This window comes from Phasianus colchicus, chromosome 4 (assembly GCF_987193195.1).
Source record: "Phasianus colchicus chromosome 4, bPhaCol1.hap1.1, whole genome shotgun sequence".
NCBI lineage: Eukaryota > Metazoa > Chordata > Aves > Galliformes > Phasianidae > Phasianus > Phasianus colchicus.
In genome coordinates, this window is record NC_143439.1 from 63,537,793 (window position 1) to 63,557,495 (window position 19,703).

General features: G+C 35.8%; 1 protein-coding gene across 2 annotated transcripts in view; it reads right to left on the bottom strand.

The window, feature by feature from the left end:
- Window positions 1–19,703, bottom strand: part of HTT (huntingtin) — a 74,600-nt gene that overhangs the window by 52,337 nt on the left and 2,560 nt on the right. The window contains exons 2-15 of one of the 2 annotated variants that reach the window (XM_031588319.2): window positions 16,504–16,587; window positions 15,900–16,020; window positions 12,921–12,980; window positions 11,243–11,322; window positions 10,677–10,815; window positions 10,289–10,430; window positions 9,029–9,207; window positions 8,329–8,533; window positions 7,435–7,482; window positions 4,244–4,324; window positions 3,511–3,875; window positions 1,525–1,648; window positions 1,135–1,253; window positions 157–268 (exon numbers count right to left, since the gene is read on the bottom strand). In XM_031588319.2, coding sequence (XP_031444179.2) covers window positions 157–268; window positions 1,135–1,253; window positions 1,525–1,648; window positions 3,511–3,875; window positions 4,244–4,324; window positions 7,435–7,482; window positions 8,329–8,533; window positions 9,029–9,207; window positions 10,289–10,430; window positions 10,677–10,815; window positions 11,243–11,322; window positions 12,921–12,980; window positions 15,900–16,020; window positions 16,504–16,587 — 1,859 coding nt within the window. The remainder of the gene's footprint in view (window positions 1–156; window positions 269–1,134; window positions 1,254–1,524; window positions 1,649–3,510; window positions 3,876–4,243; window positions 4,325–7,434; window positions 7,483–8,328; window positions 8,534–9,028; window positions 9,208–10,288; window positions 10,431–10,676; window positions 10,816–11,242; window positions 11,323–12,920; window positions 12,981–15,899; window positions 16,021–16,503; window positions 16,588–19,703) is intronic. The other variant, XM_031588320.2, reaches the window with a different exon arrangement.

A 19,703-nucleotide genomic window follows, 5' to 3' on the forward strand; every position in this document is an offset into this window, starting at 1 on the left:
TATTAGACAAGCAAATTACAGCAACACTATGTACATCAAATAAGTCAAAATGGGACTCACTATAAAAATTGTGTAAGTTTAAGTGTTTCTAGGTTTCTCTGCAGTCTAGTATGAGCATCTAAATCAGAGCTATTATGAGTCTGAAGAGAAACTTACCTCCTTTCTCCCCAGTAAGTAGAAAAGAGGCTGACAGAAGTCTAACACAATGTACTAAAGGCGCAGAATTTCCATCGGTGTAGTGACCTATGTCTCCTTTTACCCTGGAGGGCTGTTGAAGGCAAATCACAAGATTTATGGAGATAAAAATTAATTTTTGATTTAAATAAAACATGAAGCACAACATGATTTAGAAGTACAGCACACTCCCAAAATTTCAGAGGTGATACAATGAAATACATTTAATACACATTCCAAAAAAAGCTCTTTAAACTTAATGCTTTCGAGAAGATTGTCTCAAGGATCAGAGTTTAATATAGTTTAATTTTAATTATAGAAATTACTCAAGACTTGCATTGCTAAGCTACTTTTTGATACCATACAATGATCTTTGGAAACTTTGAATGAGAAGCAATTCATCCTTAAGTTGTTTCCAAAGAACACCGACAACTTTCTGCAGTTTTACACCTACACAGTAGCCCAAGTTAATCTAAGCTCTGCCTTTCACAAACCTAGCTCCTTTTGTCCTAGCTCAGAACAAGACCCAACACTAAAGTCAAAAAAACAAAAGAGGAAATAACCACCAGTTAGAACTGCATGAGCATCTCTGCTGAAAGAGAGGCTACAGTAAGGCGTAGGTACCTTCTGAGATCAGTTATGTATGCAGCTAGCAATAAAAATATTTCAGGTAATTGGTGTATACTGTTAATGTACAGACAAAAAAGGTTTCTGTTCTCAGAGCTTAAGTAGAGATCTGTTATGGTTTTGCTCATGGTTGCATTCAAGATTAACGCTTGTGTGTTCATCTTACATTAAATACTACGACTCAGATTTATTATTTAATGTTTTTTACTTTGACTTATAATGAAGTACCCTACATATACAAGCTAACCATACTCATCACTGATTTACACAATCACGAACTTTTTTTTTTTTAAACTTAGTTGCTTTATATTTTAAACAAGACCACTTTCTCACCTTATTTTCATGATCAATAGGTTCCACTGCATCTTCTTTTGATGGAAATCTGTCAACACTGCTATCAGAAGGCTGCCTACTATGGCTCATGGTTTTCAACAGGTGAGGCTGCTGAAGAGCTTTAGAAAAAAGGCAATTCATTAAACACCATTTTAGATGCAAATTAAAAGCACTTGGATTGAGCTTAATTATAAAACACGAAAAATAAACTAGCAATGATTAAAGCAAGTTATTCATTAGAAGCATTTAAAGTTCATTTTGATCTGGTTGTTCATTTTTTACATTCATTTCAGTGAGTCTTCAGCCTCTAAAATCAGCAGATTCACCTGTAACATCTACCCTAAAGGTATTTCTATTCTTTTTTTTTTTTCCTTTTATTTATCAACATACCAATAGAAGAACTCCTGAAAGAGTCTGATGAATCATCCTGGAGAATATTTGCAGCTTCGTCTTCCTCATCCTGCAGCTGTCCAATTTGCATTCCAGAATACTGTCCTTCAGCACCCTCCAAAACCTACAGAGTATTAACACAGTACTTATGATAACTCAGCTTAATACACAGTAGTAAGGTTTAAACATGCAGTGTTAGTAATCTAGAAATAATGTGAAAACAAATGTGAGCCCAATACATCAGTGTACAGTTACATGCAGGCCCAAAGCAGATTCCCTCCTCCCTCCTCCAACATTTGAGCTACAATAGGATCATTACACCTGATAGTCTTCTGGTCAAGTCAAGAACTTGGATGTTAGCACTGAGAAAGCTGAACATGTAAACAATAAACTTTTCCACAACCCTCTCTGCCTCCTTGTTCTAAACACAGTTGTTCCTCTAATTTACTAGTTACAAACCACAACTAACAGCTTCACTGTCACAATTTGAACTTCACCTGGCTGTCAAACTCTTCATAACCTCACTTGTCTTGAATACACAAAAATCGAACAGAGGATACAATGTGTAGAGAAAACTAAACAAAAAAAGACAAGTGAGTCTGAATATATTTTTATTCCCTCATTCTAAATCAGAGTGCTAAAATCGACACATCTGAAAAGGATTTTAATCCTTTATACCAATGCAGTTTGTAGACAGTAGGTATTTGGGGAAAGTAATCAGAAGAGACAACAAACTTAAAAAATAACAAAAGACAGTAAAAAAAAGTCATGATCAGAAAAACAATATACTACTTTAGTTACTTCCTGATCTTACAAGCACCTGGAAATCATTACTTGAAAGGCCTACATGTAGGTAAAGGGGATGCCACTTAAGTCTGTCAGGTTAAAAAAAATGTATATATGTATTTGTCATTACAGTTATTAAATAGTATGCAAACTGACACACAGAATAGTGGAAAGAATTTGCAAAATGCACAAGTTGTCAACTAATCAACAAATCTAACTTGCCAATTGCGAGGTGTCTGTTCACTTTGACCTCTGGACTGCCTAAATTTTATTCAGAGAGTACAATTACAATCACTCTTTTGGATCTTGTATCCTCACATTTGCAGGAGTATTTGCTTGTCAAAACTGTAAACTTACTGTTTTTTGTAGGTACTAGACTATTAATCTTCCAAAGATGCTACCAGTAAACCTAAGACGAAAGTTTGGAAACTTGAGGGGCAAACAAACCAAAAACCCAGAACCCTGAAGAAATTTTAACGTTATCCCCCTAATTCATTTTTTTCTCTAGCTCCAAATAATTATATTTTTGCTATTTTATTTACAGCCTCATAATACACTTGCCTAACAGAGAGATTAATTTCATACCATAGCTATACTGTATGCATACTTCAGCTGTTAGATACTTAACTGGTGCATTAGTAAATCATGCAACATACATCTAGTATAGGAGAAATTTGTAAGACAGAATAAAAAGAACTAAAATGCATTGTGTTGTCAAGTGAAAAAGCAGAATCAAAAGACAATGCGTAGCATTAGGTTCCAAAAATATTCCTCTAGCATTCCAAATTCTATTCACCCTTTAACACTTCCATTAGTCCTTCTGCACCAAAACAATTATTAATGTATCTATATAAACTGAAGTTTATGTTAAGAGAACATATTTATATCAAGCCTTTAATATTCACATTCTTCCAGTGAGTGGAAAACTGTTGATGCTTGCCTTCTTACAACCTACACACTGAACAGATTGCTGATAGCTTCTTAATTTTTAATTATTGCTGAATGGAAAGTGTTAAAAGGAGGTCAAGCTCTCCAATAGCAGTGCGAGCTGCTGACCTTTCCATTGTTATTAGTTGAGGATGGAAAAGTAGAAGACGAGTAAGTAGAGGAATCCAAGTCTGGGCCCTCCATGGAAGAGCTCTGAGATATGTCAGGACCCTCAGTAGAAGGGGATCCCCCCTCTGCCCGTTGCACACTTACAATTTCAGAACTGTCCGAAGGGGTTACAGCAGAGTCTGGACCTTCAGTAGTAGTCTGAGAGCTATCACTAATTGGTGAGGAAGCCTGTGTACCATCATTCAAGTCCATAGTGGGATCTGATTGAACAGCACTGATCTGGCTAGAGCTTCGACTAAGCACATCATCATCTTCCCCTTCAGTAGCTGTACTTGTCAAATCACAGCTTGACAGGTCTACAGAGTCTGACTGCAACGTATGTTGAGAACGTGGCTGTTCAGTAATGATATCGTGGCCAGTAGGATCAGCAGCTGAACTCCCTACTGACCCAGCTGTTGATACACCCGATGAAGAAGCTAGTTCACTCGTTATCTCGCCTTTCACAGAAGCTGCAAAACAGATATTTCTGAGTCAATCGTTTTATTCTTTATATGGACACTGTTAAATATTATGTCCTATATTACTGCAATAGAGAGGCAATCACCTTTAAGGCATCTCCTCCCTCACCTTTATTCCACTACATCTATACCAGTAGCTCAATGATGCTTTAAAAAGAAAAACAAAAAAGGCAGTCAACTTCATTATGTAAGTACATATTAAATACCAAAGAGAATTTAAGGTTATCACATCCTCTGAGTGCCAATCCACTTAGTAGTTATCATAACAGACTTCTATATTTTATGTACCCACAGTAAAAGAAATGTTTTATAACAAAGTAACATGGGTTGGTGACAACACTAGAAGAAACGTTTACTACCTGCAAATGATGCAGTGCTGACATCTGATCGGGTTTCAGCATCATCTTCCAAACCTTCTTCTTCACCAAGCAGTATTTTACCTGAGAAGTGACAGAAGAAAGAGGTCTACAGTTTTCCAGAGTTACAGTCAACTGGAAATGGTTATGAAATGATTAACAGCTGAAGATACTTAAAAGTTCATTGCAAATATTTTTTTCAAAGTTTTGACAGGAAACGAACAGAAAAAAGAAAGGAATGAAGAAAGCAAAGATCCCGTCCCTCACTATCTTTCTTCAGGTAAGAACCAGCAGTGAAGAAACACAGCTAAGCAATTCTACTGAATGGTCCAACCACTCAGGAACTACTTATATCTTTATTTATTCCAGTTTATTTTTGTGGTCTATGCTTAAAATCCCACTAATTTCTTCAAGTATGTCACCTTACTAAGGCATCTGGATGTCTGCCCTCAACTCAGAGGGACAATAAGCACCACAAATAATAAAATAGCCTCTTTCTTAATGGCTATTAAAATCATCAGTCAAAGGCTACTCCCAGGTTGGAGCCTGAAATTCCAATGATAAAAGAAGTGAAGATGCTCAGAGGAAGCACAAGACAACATAAGCGGGAAAGAGTGATGAACCATGGACAAAATCCATTAAGGTCCAGGAGCCACTGAGGCAAAAATCTTTAGAGAGGCTTTTGCCATAGGAAGAATGAGAACTATTTATAGCCTAATACAATAATCTTAGAGTTCCTTTACTCACAGTTTAATTTCTATTTAAAATAGAGGCAGTAGAGAGAGAAAGATACCTGCAGATGCTCACTGCCTGGGAATAAAACAGAGATACAACTCTACTGAAAAGAGGGAACAATTGAAGCCATCCTTCTGCATCTTGCAAGCCGTTTGCTCAGAGGTATTCATGACAACTGGTTAGACAGAAGCCTGTTTTGCACTTTAGAATAAATTTCACCAGCAGTCCAAGCTTTACCATGCAAGATATCAATATTCTGACAACTGTAGGCGAATTGTTTTATATTTCATATAAGTAATCAGTGGACAAAAGAATTAATAGTCTTTTGTACTCATTTCTCTATCACAACTACACAACTCTACCTTCCTCCACAACAGTATGTTTTATGTCATTCAAACCTGTAGGTAAGGCAGAAAGGTAACATGAAATCTCTGTGCGTGTTTTGTGCAAAACAACACAGCCATTATTGAGAACTGCTCATTCCCACAAGAATGGGTAAAACTGTGCTAAGAATTCCCAACCCAAAGCAGGAAAGATAGCACATCGTTCTCTATTCTTTCCAACATTCATATCCATTTCACTGAAACAAACCAGAATTTTCTTCTGTTTTCCACAGCTGATCACCTTTAAAAGTGAGTGAAAGAAGGACACTGAAAAACACCAATTGGGCATATTACGTTTTGTATGTTTACATCACTTTATAGAACAAGCCATAGGATAGTGTTCCTCTAAAATAAATAAATAAATAAAAACCAGTTAGGATATAGAACATATTCTTCCATTTAAAAATGAGTTTTCAGCCTTCTTTCCAAATAATTTTCTAAGGTTGAAACAAACAAACTGGCATAGGCCAGCTGCTCAAAAATAAAGATGTTCTGAAGCAGTAATAACTGAAAATATATGGCATAGATGAGTTCCGATATGGGGGTCACAGATTTCTGTACATCAGCTTCACTTTAAACATATAAAAGAATATTATAGCTAGAGATGTTTCAGCCCATGGCTAGCAGCTCAACTCTAGTACTGTATATGTAATTAAAATGCAAAACTACTTCAAGAAAGGATAATCTCACTTCTTCCCTTCTTCCTATAATGAAGAGTGGTAGGAAATGAACAGTTCAGAATTTGAGATTAAAGCTGTAAAATTCTGAAGAGATATCTTTAAATTCACTTGTACCATTTTCTACACCACAAAACAATATTTGCACCTTGATATTAAAAGAGGACAAAATAATGGCTCATGTGCGTTCTCCAGCAAAGTGAAAGGTTACTGTTTTAACAAGTCAATTGAATTCACACTATTATTATTAAATCTCCACTGAAGACTACCAGTTCAAAGTATCAAAATCACAATTCTACCATTTTTTAGAAGTTATATGCATTGTTGTTCTGATTTGTTGATTCTGTCTCACGTTAGGATGCTGCAGCAATACATATATTCAGAGGAACTTTTCATCCACTCTATTGTTTCCAAACAAGTGCTCATTGATGCAGTGATAAACATTTCACTTCATTCTCTACCAAGCTCTACCCTCTATTTCATATTCAGGTATACTGTTAGAGCAATAAAGCATACAGAGATTCCTCGCATGCAAAGATGGAAGGACATATTTGAAGAAAAAAAGCTAGGTGCTAGAACAGTCCTTTGAGTCTGTTTAATCTTATTTAGTTTTAAACTACCTTTCCACGAAGTTTACCTTATCATTCAACACCTGTATTCAACACCTGTCTGCCTACTGTACTTGCTCTCTCACACAGCTTCACTGGAGTAGCAGCAGTATCTTGGTCAGATGACAAATCTATTGCAAGCTGTACCTACTCCATTATGGATATGACTTACTAACCAAAGTATATAATAACCAGGTACTTTTATGCACAAACTAAGAAAATAATATTTCAGAGTAAGATTTATTTTTTTTAATCTTGCTGAATGTGTTGCTTGCTAAAGAAATGAAAATATACACAGTAAAACACAGAATGAGTATTCCTAGTTATCAATGACAGGTCAGAAAAATTAACAAAAAAGCATCATATCAAAAGCATGCAAACATACACATGCATTAGTGAAACAGGAAAATATGCCTACCAAAAACAGGAAGGTTAACTGTTTTGTCAGTTACATTAAAGGTTAAGCATTACTGACAAAAGGAGGAACATCCAGTTGAATACTTCTAAACATGGTCTTAAAAAATTAGAATTTCATCAGTATTTATCATCATAGTTTTGCTAATGCACTACAGCAAAAATATTAGAATGAGCTTTGAATAATTTTAGAATGTCTTGGTTGTAACCACCAGAAATTATGTCAGAATTCTTTTAAGATTTACTGTGATTAAAATCAGCTGAAAACAGGAAGGCATTTGTGAATGAAGACCAGAGCTCAGCAAGACAATGAAATGAGAGAGGAAATAAAAATCAGAGAAGAATGCAATTAAAAATTTGATTCTGGAAATAATCACCTTTATGCTTTCTCGCAAGAGCAGGGCTGCATGAAGACCCCCCTCCAGCTGCAAATCACAGAAAGTAACATATCAGGGCAAAGAGAGAGTTGCTGCAATCATGAAGGAATTCTAACAGCCACAGATGGGAAGTTAAAAAAAAATACAAAGTCAGGAAAAAAACAGCAAACTTGTTCCCTATGAAGTTTGGATGGTTTTTTGTTTTGTTTTATTTTGCATCATGCACCATCAAATGACTTTTTAAATTTCTATGAAAATTGAGCAAAGTTTGCTTTAAAAAAGAAAAAAAAGTGTTCTTAATTTTACTGCCATGATTGCTCTCGGCTAATGCATTACCTTCTAAGAGCAGCAAAACTAGAATGATTCGATAGTCCAAAGAAGTCGTTATAGAAATCCAGTCAGAGACTGATTCTTTTCAAAGAGGTAAGTAGCATTTAAAAGACAATTTTAAGAACATGCACTTCATTAATAATTGATTTTAAAAGTTATGGATCAGCTAAGGTCATGCTTTAGTTTCATGCTAGTTTTCTTATTTAGCACAAAACCCTTAGTTAATACATGTAGTTAATACATAAATTCTGGTTAGATCAGCTTTCTATGAATCACAATTGTCAGGTGCTTAGTGAAAAGAACATAAATGTGAAAAGAAATCAGTCACCACTGTTAACTTGCTCCGTGTAAATAAGAAAACACCAACAAAAACAATTTACTTTGAAGTTTCTCATTACTCAACAGATGCATAACTACTTAAAGGGGGGGATGGCAGGGGATCTCATCCTGTACCTGGAAAAATGCTATGTATACTTTCACACCTTCTATTTTATACTTCACACTTACATCAAGGAAAGAGTCTGTCATCTCAATTTAACTCAAATTACTGAAAATACAGCTTACCTATGAGCTCCACTATGCTCCCACTGCGGTTCCTGATGGCAGATTCATCTTTGGATACACTGACCTGTGCAATGCCACCTAAAGCAGTCAAAGCATGGAGAAGTTCAGGTGGTGGTGTTCTAAAGAGCTGTTGTAGTAATTCTAAAGCTCCAGTCACAACGTTATGGTCCTGATGCTGAGTGTAATGCAGAGTCAATTCATAAACCTGAAAAACAACAAAGTACTGGAGTAAGTTTCTGTAAAGACGTCACATACTATATTTGCTCTCATATACCACATAAAATCTCATTAAAAATGCATTAAAATGCATTAAAAATGACAGATATGGTGTATCTAATCTTCATCACCCTTTTCCCAGAGAAAAGTTTATTTAATTCTAGTCATTTAACCACCCTCTCAGTAGGAGCCTCCATTAAGATGCTTGCTTAATTGTTAGAGAAGGAAAAATCAATCAAATAATGCTTTAATGTTAAGGAAGTTCATCGACTTCTTCAGGAGCACCTAACAAACATTTTTCTCAGATTTCTCGTTGTCAAAATTATTTACCAGGAATTCCAAACAATAGACAAACTATCAGTTACCAAGACAAAGAGGCTGAAACATTCAATGCCAAACTAGCATTTCATTGTATTACACAAAAGATTTTCCTCCGACTCCACTTCAAATATCCTCCAGGTTAGTTATTCCTCATAAGTTTTACCTGTACAAGCTGTTCTGGTGAAGGTGAAATCTCTGCTTCTTTCCTTGTTACACCAAAACTGCCTTTCAGGCTGGTATCCTTTACTTGTTGTTGCAATAAAGGTATGAGATATCTCAGCGTAAGTAAAACACCCAGAATTAAAAGTGTAGGATGATCATCTTCTACAGGAACCAACAAACCTGGGGGTAAAAAGAGAATAAACTTACTGATGATGGTTAACAATAATACATGATTTTTTACGTATCCATATAATAGTTTCTTTAAAACAAGAAGACCACACCACCATCCAACAACTAAAGATTTTTTTAATGTAGAAACACTTAAAAATATGTATTATTTATCACTCCTCACAATGATGTAGGCAATGAGGGAGAATGGCTGGAGGTCCCTGTCTCTCCTCCCTTATTCCTTACCACTTTTTGTTCAATATACTTTTTTTTTTTCTCTAAATCATCCCAGATGCTCTTATCAAGTGACTTTCTCCACTTGTCCTTTTAAGTGAGGTCAAACAGAGCTCCCCCTTTCCAAAGCACAGGCTACTGTCCTAATAAATAATACTTACACTTCTGCTTCTTGTCTTAAGTACTGATCAAAGCAGTAAGTTCAAAATATATGATGATAAATATTTGTTGATGATAAATATTTGTCTAAATTCATTGACAACATTATAAAACAGTACCTTTGAGACAGAAAAGAACACTGTGCACAAATAACAGAGGACTGAGAAGTAGCACACTATTTTCAAGGTAGAATGAGGAAAGTCACTACATGGTGTTTGCATTCATCACTTCTTCTTCTAAGTAACAAGGCTAATGGCTTGCGCATCTGCCTGTCTTCCTTACCTCTCCATTTGCAACGTAGCCTACTACATATGCAAAGAACCTTGTAACCACAACCTCAGACCTTCTGCACTAAAAATCAGGCTGTTCAACAATAAATGTCTTCACAGACTCTTGTGCAAGATCTCCAACAACAATCCCCAGATCTCCTCATTTTCCAATAGGCTACTTGCTACCCTGGCTTGGGCTGTTTCTTTTCAACATTACTGACCACACAATTCCACATACAGAGAAATAAATACCATTACTATCTTCATAGGCCTAACAACACAATATAAAGAAAGCATTAGCTGTGTAACTGATGTCTAAGCATCCTTTCTTTGTCTGAAAACCACTTTCACGTTTAGCATCATACATGAGAAAAGAATTTCAGATTACTGATATCCAAAGCAAATGTAATTTTCCCCCTCCCAAATCTTACCTAAAAGTACATTCAATAACCAGGCATAAAAATACTGCATTCTTCGCGAATGTTGACAGATGCTAACTGCTGATCCCGCAGCTGTTCGACGGATAGTAGGGGAACTGGACTTAAGATTAGCTATAAAAGCCTTCAATAAAACCTAAAAACAAGATACGTTACTTTACTTTTAATAAAGTAAAAAGGAGATAAAGAAAAAAAGGAGAGAAGTTAAGTAGTCAGCAAATATCTTTTTCAACCACCCAAAGCATTACATTGTGCAAGGACAACATTTGCCTTAATTTATACATGCAGCTATTATACCATCCACTGCAACATCTGACTGGTAGCAGTAATAGTTTAACCGTGCTTTGAGATAGAACAGGAAGCACTACTATGGTGAAGATACCTTAATCTCATTGTCGTTTGCAAAATTGCCAAATGCTGCCATGATTTTTGGTATTGCTGCAGCTAATGTTTCTTGTACGGATTCTTCGGGTCTCTTACTTATTCGTGTTAAACAGGGTAAAAGGTTCACTAAGTATGGTCTAAGAATGACAAAGAAGAAAAACAAATTTCAGGTAAGAACAATTGTACTGACCTAAATGTTTTTAATTCATACTCTTCAGACTCCTCAATTATTAATATTACTAAATCATACAGAATGCATCTATTAGCTATTAAAGTCTTCTGAATATGATTTGCAAACAATATTAAGCAAAAAGAACATTATGAAGTACAACTCACTGTTTTTATAAGTTTCCTTCCCTCTCCCACTGAATCACATACAGCACAGAACTAAAGTTCTGCCAGAAGAATACCACCTAATTCAATAAAGCCAGTTCACAGGTAATGTGACAGAGATAAGGGAAAGCAGTGAGGGAAGAAGAATCTTTGAAATTTGAGAACAGGAACACTTTGCTAATGTCTATATTTTGTTAAACTTTGGAAAATTCTTTGCTAGGATGAGTTTACCTGCATTTCTGAGGCCGAACTAGATGAGCAAGCTCAGCAAATCTCCACAGTGCAGCACGCAGGCTTCGGGAAGCACCATTCTATAGAGAATGTACAACCATTACATTTCATCAAGCAAAACCAATCTAACTAAAAATGTCTGCAATTGCTTTAATTTTATACAATTTTACTTAGATGAGAACAAAAGGTGTCAATAAGCCCTAAAATTCCTCTAGCTAAAAGGAAGCAAAGTCAGCTCCAAGAATGCCTTTATTTTTCTAGTTTGTATTACGCATTTTCCAAGTGACCCAAAATGAATAATAAAAACCAAAAAAAGAGGAAACATCTGAGATCTCCATTTTGCTAAAATCAGCTTAAAATACTACAGACACAGTCATCAACCAACAAAGAAACTGATGATATAAGAATCTAAAATCACTGGAACACTTGCAGAGATACAAATACAGCACAAAATTGACAGCAGTGGAGCTATGCAAGTAAATAACCTTCAGCTCCTGAGAACCTCAAAAATTCCATGTATTATTTCATAATGGCTTGGATTCTGACTTTAGTATCTATTTATCTATATAATCACCCTCAAGAATGCAACCGACCTGCACCAGAACATGATTAGATTCTGAGCCTGAGGATATATTGGAGCTCCTTAATATTGTTTGGCAATGTGGAAAACTATGGAAAGGTGCCACATTCCCCACCTCCCTACTTGGAGAAACTGCATACTTCGTTTACCTTTACCTAAATACTTCTCAAATTAATACCTCCCAAAAACTGAACTGAGGTGTTTAGAAATTGTTTTTTCTTATTTTCTTTGGCTAGTGTATCAAAGCATCATGGTAACACTGTTAGCACAAGCAGAAAAAGAACACTCTATCTACAGAAAAGCTACCCATGTTCTTTTTTTCCTATTTATTTTGTTTTCTGAAGTTCTATCAATTATAGGGAAATATAATAATAATCAATACCATTAGTGTCTGACAAACCCCACCTATATTTTCTCTTTTATACCAGTTGCTATATGCTTATAGATGCAAAACAAGATTTTCAGTGATACTATGCTGAAAAGAGCATTTATTTAATATATCCATACACTAATAAAACAAAAAGATCTTCAACTGACATAAAGATTGGCATTAAACTGCGCACTGTGGTGCAAAGATATGCTTCACTATTTTTACTTATGTTTCTTACATTAGCTGTAAGTATATATCACACAGTCACAAAGCAACCTAATTAAAACTTGTATCAGACCACTTCAGGTCTTGGTCAAATAATTCCTGCACGAAGCTTTGGCAAATTAAGAACTTCAGTGTCCTCCACCTACTTTTCACCAACTTTTTCCTTGAAGTTATGCATTCCAGCTCACTCAGTGAAGCAAACATCATTAATATGCTTATTCATTTGACTGTAGAGTTACTAAGGCTATCCCAGACTGCTGTTCACACCAAATGCTCACACATTTTCTGCCAGATAAGCTTTCGAGGTGGAAAAATCTCAATAAATAGGGCCAATAGCAAGGAACTGAGTAGAATAATTTTAAGCAGTCAGAGATCTTTCAAAAGTGAGGTTCTGATCTTGACATTAAAAAAATAAACACGCTATTTACACTAAGGCTAGAATCTCATATACTAGAACACTAAATAGCATACTGCAGAAGGACATGAAAGAAGGCAAACCTCACCTTTTTGATCTCCTTATACAGTTCTAATTGTAACCTAGGTAGATTGGAATCCATCAAAGCCTGCAATAAAATACACTGTCAATACATGTCAGAGCAGAGGCAATTTAAAGGAACAAAGTTGCACTTGCAATAAAACAGCTTTAAAAATACAGAACAGACATTCTCTCTCCATTATCCTGTATTTAACATATTCTGGTTGTAAAAGAGACATTCCTTCACCTTTTATCCAAAGAACAAACAAACACAGACAATCCCACAAATTAAACTATATTATAGTATTTAAATTAGTTGGTATTAGCTACTTAACCTCAATCTGCCCAGAAGAGGCCATATGGCATCAGACCACAGGTACAGCCAACTTACCATGCCTTCTGGCAATAGCCAGTAATAGATACTCATGAACAGACTACTAAAATACAAGAACAGTATTTGCAAGCAGTGGGAGTTATTCCTTGTTATAGAACCCCACTTTCAAACAGCCACAAACTGTCAGATGTATCCCAAACTGAGGCTGCATTTGTACCATAACCTTTAATAGCCCTTGAGAACCCTTTCTTTTATGCAATAGCCTGTTTTCTGCATCCATTTATTACTAGCAAGTATTCTGGGCAACAGCTGTATCGTGTTTCACGATCTGATCAACCACCTTGTGAGAGAGCACACATTTTACTCTGCTCTAAACTTGAAGTGCAATTAAGGATTAGAGTATGTGAAATGAAAGCAAGTGCTGAGAAGTGTTCATTTTCTGTTCATTTCAACCCAAATCATTCTCTCTACACCTTTCTAATGGCAAAATGGGGAAAAAATGAAACTAGTTCCACTACACATAATTTCCTACAGAATATTTTGTATACACATCATTATACTTTCTTCCTTTTTTTCCTAGCACATATCACTATTTATGAATATTTCCACCACAACTCCATCAGCTGAAACAAGACCTTCATACAGTGTGCAAATGCTTGCATTACAGATTTAACAGTGCTATGTTCCCTATTTGATTCTTTATTTCTTGTCCAGTTATTCAATGATTTCTAGTCTCCTATTCAGCATTTTGACCATCAACCATTAAACTCACATCTTCAGAGGATTACTCACAACTATAAAACCTTACATGACAAGTGCTAATGTGGAGGCCACAACTGCTTATGCACAGTCAGTGAAGGTCATATTGCTCCTCCCTATTTCTCTATCCTAAAGTTGTATTGTGCACAACATCTTTATGACTCCCAGACTACACTAGTCATTGTAATAAAATATTACCTTGCTTGTATCTTTATACTGTTAGAAGCACTCTATTAACTGCAGGTGCCTAGACTACTCTATCTAGGGACAAATCTCACTTACATCCCCTAAAAATTAAGTTTTCCTGAAGTTGACTGCCTATCAATCAACACAAAAGAAGTACCAACTATTATTTTGGCTTCAGAAGGGTTAGCTATCCTTACAACATATTCAACTTGAGACCATTTCATTTATCAGGAGCATTGCTGCTACTTGCACAAAAGAAAACTGTAGACTTTTTCCCCTCTTCATTTACATACCAGACGGGTCTGCCTAAAGACTGAGTTCTTCCACAGAGCGTAAGTACTGAAACAGAATACAAACTGTGTCCAGGTTTGACAACAGTCTGATACATTCACATGGTTGGAACATCACACAACTATTGCCATTTCATAGCTGTGGTCAAACTGCAAGCTTAACAACTGATAGAAAACTCCATCATTTAAAATTACCTTAACCTTTAGAAGAAAAACTACTATACAATGATCTGAAAAATAAAAAATGAAGTGTTTCAAATTACCTAAAAGCTCTCCAGTCAACAACATGAAACAGACCAGTAAACCAAAGAGGAACAATTTCATGAAAGAAGGAAGGAAGCCTGCATTCTTTAACACTGTTTCAAAGCATCTCCTTAAGGAAACCATGTTACTTAATGGTGAATGCATTTCATGCAGTACTAAACTCTTGGAAATGGAAAAACATTTACATTAGAACGAATAGATGAACACAGCAAAGTGCTACAGGACAGAATGAAAAGAGTAAAAACCATTTGCATTACCTCATTCCCTATCGTTATGGGATACACTGCTACAAACAGCAAACTTTTCCAGATTACTAATTCATACAGACACCAAACAAATAGAAAGAACTGAAATTTCTACAGAAATACAGATTTTTTGTTTGCTTGCTTCTACACATCCCCTTCAAGCTAAAGAGAACTCTTATTTACAAATTCATAAAGCACTTCATTTTGTATCAACTAGATTAATTATGCAAGCATATTACACAAGAAGAAAAAAAAAGAAAAGAAAGGACAGGTGAAGGTAAACCTGTTCTGGAAGCAGCAGCTCATATCAGTTCCACATAAGGTTCATTTTGTATGTTGAATCCATAATTTGACCTTGAGTGACCTTCTATCAATATCCATCTGCTGTCTCCACTGAGTCCGTGTTTCTGGATTGCAGTACAGTAATAAACAGACTCCAGAACACTGCTTTTATCCTAATTATGCCTAAAAGCTCCTCTGCCAAGTCTCAATAAAGCACTACCAGAATTACAGTATGCCATTAGTCTGGAACAAGTCATACCATCTTACAGTCAGCTTTTCAGTAATATTTTTAGCTTTCCTACATACTACGTAACCTCATGCTTACAAAACAGAAGAGTATTCCTCCCATCCCAAAATGATTTTTAACTAACTTAACGAGAATAGAGTTAATGAATTGCTGAAATAAAAAACAAATCAGAGCAATAAATTACCACAGACAAGTTCAAATACCTTCATCTGATACAAAATTTATGTAACTCCATGCATAAAAAGCTCCCCTTAGAAGACATAATTTCCTAAAGCTTACTCTTGCATTACAAGATATTATCAAGAATAAGTAAAGCAATTAAAAGAATATAAGTGTCATTTCACAAATAACACTGCATCAAGAAGTTGAATATGTTAACACAATACCTAAATGTTCTTACTTTAATAACTTTATTAAGGCATTCATCAGCAACCATTCGGACATCAGATTCTGCATCCTCACTGCAGAGGAGAAAAAGTTCCATAGCAATCCCCAGCAGTTTCTGAAATTCTGGAGAATTTCTAGATAAACAAATATTAAAAAAAAAAATCACACTGTGCACTGCGAAAAGCAAACATCAGTGCTACTCATAAAGGGGTTTCAGAACTCTACTGCATATACACTATACAGTTTTACAAGAGGAGACATGATCCAGCAGATAAGTGTTTCATCAGGAGTTAGGAGATCATTTCCCTGCTCTTTCCCTACATAATCAAGCACAGTATTTGATGACTTTGCCTTGTGTTTTCTGTCTGAAATAGAATAGTATCTACTCTACCAATGCTTAAAGAAAACTATTACATTTTGGCTTAGTTAAAAAAAAAAAAACAATAATAACAAGAAGCAATAACAAACATCGTACCATTTCAGTTTAAACAGAAGTTGAGCACTTAAAATCAGCAACTACCAGGAAGCTTACATGTATCTGGTAACCAGAAGTAGCTATTCATATTAATACAGCAAACTATATTAAAGTAACAAGTTTAAGATAGATGTTGCCTTACCTTAAAGACTGAGCAACAATATTTTCACATATTGTCAGGCAATGATTCACTCGATCTTTCTTGGTAGTTGAAAGTTCCTTCTTTCTAAAATGAAACAATAAAAATAAATCTAAGACTAAAAGTGAGTAGTAACTATATAAATGCAATTCTGTCATACATCACAATCTCCCAGATGAATCTGAAATCATCCAAATAGCAAAAACTCTAGGCATGGTCCATTCCTGTCTACAATCATGTCCTTACAGTAACACTAAGGAGAAGCTTAGCTATCAGCAAGCACAGAACAAACAACTGAAGTCACAGAATCAAAGGATGCATCCCTACAAAAGATGCGAAGCCCAGTGTGTAAAGCCTGGCATTTAGAAAACTTTAGCATTCACTCTCACATACTATAAGCTCATAAATAACAGAAGCTTCTTCCCTGCTTCATCCTCAATCTTTTTAATACATGAACTGGGGGAAACAAAACCACACACACACACACAAAAAAAAACAAGACAACCACTAGAATGAGACAGATTGACAACTATGACTGTGAATTTTCATTTCACTATATGCAAAGTCTCCTAATTTAACTGACAGAGAACCACCCCTAGGAAAAGGGAAATTACTTATAAATAATTAACTAGTCGAAACCCAGATGCTGAAAAACACACCCCAAGGTACCTCTTGTGTACTGGCAAAGAGACACCTGCTCATTCACTCAAAGATGAGTGAATGCACAAATGCACAGAGCTGGACTTCACTTCTGCTTTCCAAGTGAAAATAAGTAATCTGCATTTTTAACACTTAGTTTTCTGTCTTAAGAAAAAAAACAGTAAAACCATCAAAGAGCAAACAAGTGCTTCTAAAGTAGAAGTTGAAAAAAGATCAGAACAGCCTTGAACCACATTAACATAGTTAGCACAGCTCTAAGGGCCAACAGTAACCAGCCAATAAACACTTCATAGTAACTGAAAATACACTGTTAAGAAAAAATCTTTGGTGAATTAAGTTGTAAGTCCTTCAGCACAAACATTTTTAGAAATAAGTACCCCTGTCCTTTTCCTTTTGTCATATTGGGAGTGGGGATTTATTTCATCCCAACATTTCAGTTTTTCTTCTAAATATCTGCTTATTTCTCCACTGCAAACATTTTAGAGAACACTAATGAGGCAAACAAAACAAAACAACACCATTTCTCCTTTAGATCTAAACAAAATATTGTCAAATGAAAGCTTCAGTATTCCTCAGAGAGGATCTCTTCTTTAGCTAATATAGCCCTGGGCAAGGCAGGGAGCAATGTTCAATAATAACAGATGAGCACACATCGATCTCTGGCAGATTTCTGTAAGCAAAGAGCTCCCCTAACATGAGTCTACCCTTCTGAAATGGGTAGTTGAAAAAAATAATTAAAACAGATGAAGAAAAATGGCCTGAAAAATTTCAAGTGAAAACAAAGATGGTAACTTCTGAACTACACATATTCCATTTAAATTGAAAGAACAGAAATTGAGTCACTACCCAAAGGGAAAGAAGGAAAAGCATCACACTGCCTTTGCTGCACTGAATCCTTCATTTGCCATTTGCCTTCCTAAAAAACAGCTTCTGAAGGACAGAAAGAAAACATTTAATGTATATCATGTGCACACAAATTCAATATGTCTACAAAGGGAGAAAGATAACACAATGATATTTTTTGTCTCTGGAGATAGGACAGAAGGGATTTTTTTACAGAAAGGTTTATCAAGAAGTATCACGAAGACCTCAGGTAAAGTACTGATGAGCCACCCGGGGGCTCAACAGCATCATGCATTTCTCAGAAGAGAGCTGAGGCAGTGAGCTCAAGTATACGGTCAGACAGCACTTCATGTTTCAAGAACAGAAGGCAGGAGACACCAAAGCAGCAGGTATCAACAGGAAAGCCTCACCCCACAGGCACAGGAGTTTAATCTTCTGCGTGCTTCTACTGACAACCTTAAGCCAAGAAGATTAACAAACAACATAAGAAAAATCAGCAAGTCCTGATAATTTTGCACTCTGAGCCTAAGATGAGCTGGCTACAAAAAGATCCAACTCGCTTTTATTAAGCCTTGGAATTAAGGATGTGTAAAAGGACTAAAGCACTGGTGCTGAACTAGCATTTAAAAGCATCAGACCAAACAGCTTGACATTAACCTTGAGAAAAGCAATGGGAAAACTCAAGATTCTACTAACAAACAGAAATATCAGCATGTTAAAAAATAAAGCTAATAAAGCTGAAGTACAGCGAATGATTTGAACAATACAGTAATACAGTTAACAATGGATAGGCCAAGGGACTGGAAAAGGAGTAAGCACCCTAGAAATGGTACCTCCAAAAACACATCTTGGAATTACCACTGACAAGCAGGTCAACAGCTCTTACAGCCTTAGCTAAGCAGAGAACTTGTAACATTTCTACAGGCTGTGCTGATAAAACCTATCTACAATCACAGATTCACTCAAACAAAAAGCTAGGGTAAAAAAAACGGTGAGTAATGAAAAATGCCCATTACTGGAAAGTTCTTTGGCTCCAAATGTAAGGGTTAGAACCAAATGTAAAACTGGAAATGGGTCACAATTTAACATGACTACAATAATTAACTATCAGAACAAGTTAACATGAGAAAACTGTTCCAAAGGTGGGGAAAAAAAAAAAAACAACAAAAAGATAGCCTTTAGAACAGCCAAATCAAAACTAGTTACTTCTCCTAGTACTAGAAGGAAGGTCTGATTAGCACAGCATTCTGGTCAGCTCCATGACAAGAGGTGAGATGAATAAGACACAAGATGCTGTATGACAGTCCATCTGCTCTTTCGTTTCACTGAACAAACTCAATTTTTACATCATACTGATGTATACATACCAAATTTTCAAGTTTGGGGGAGCTTCATAATCCAAACCAAAACAAACCCAACTCCAACAAAAATTCAAAAGTCTGAAAAAGCAAAAACTAGAGATGGGAGACAGTAAGGTACCTCAGCAGAAGCTTAAAAAAGCAATATGATGACAGAGAGCTCAACTTAAATATTCACAGAAGAGTAAACCAGCAACAGCAAAAGAGGAGAAGAGAGAGAAGGCCACAACCTGACATGTCCGTAACATGCACTAAAATCGTAATATATGATTACTGCTGATTAAAACCTCTTAAAAAAAAAAGAAGAAGAAGAAGAAGAAGAAGAAAAAGCTCTTGGGTTAC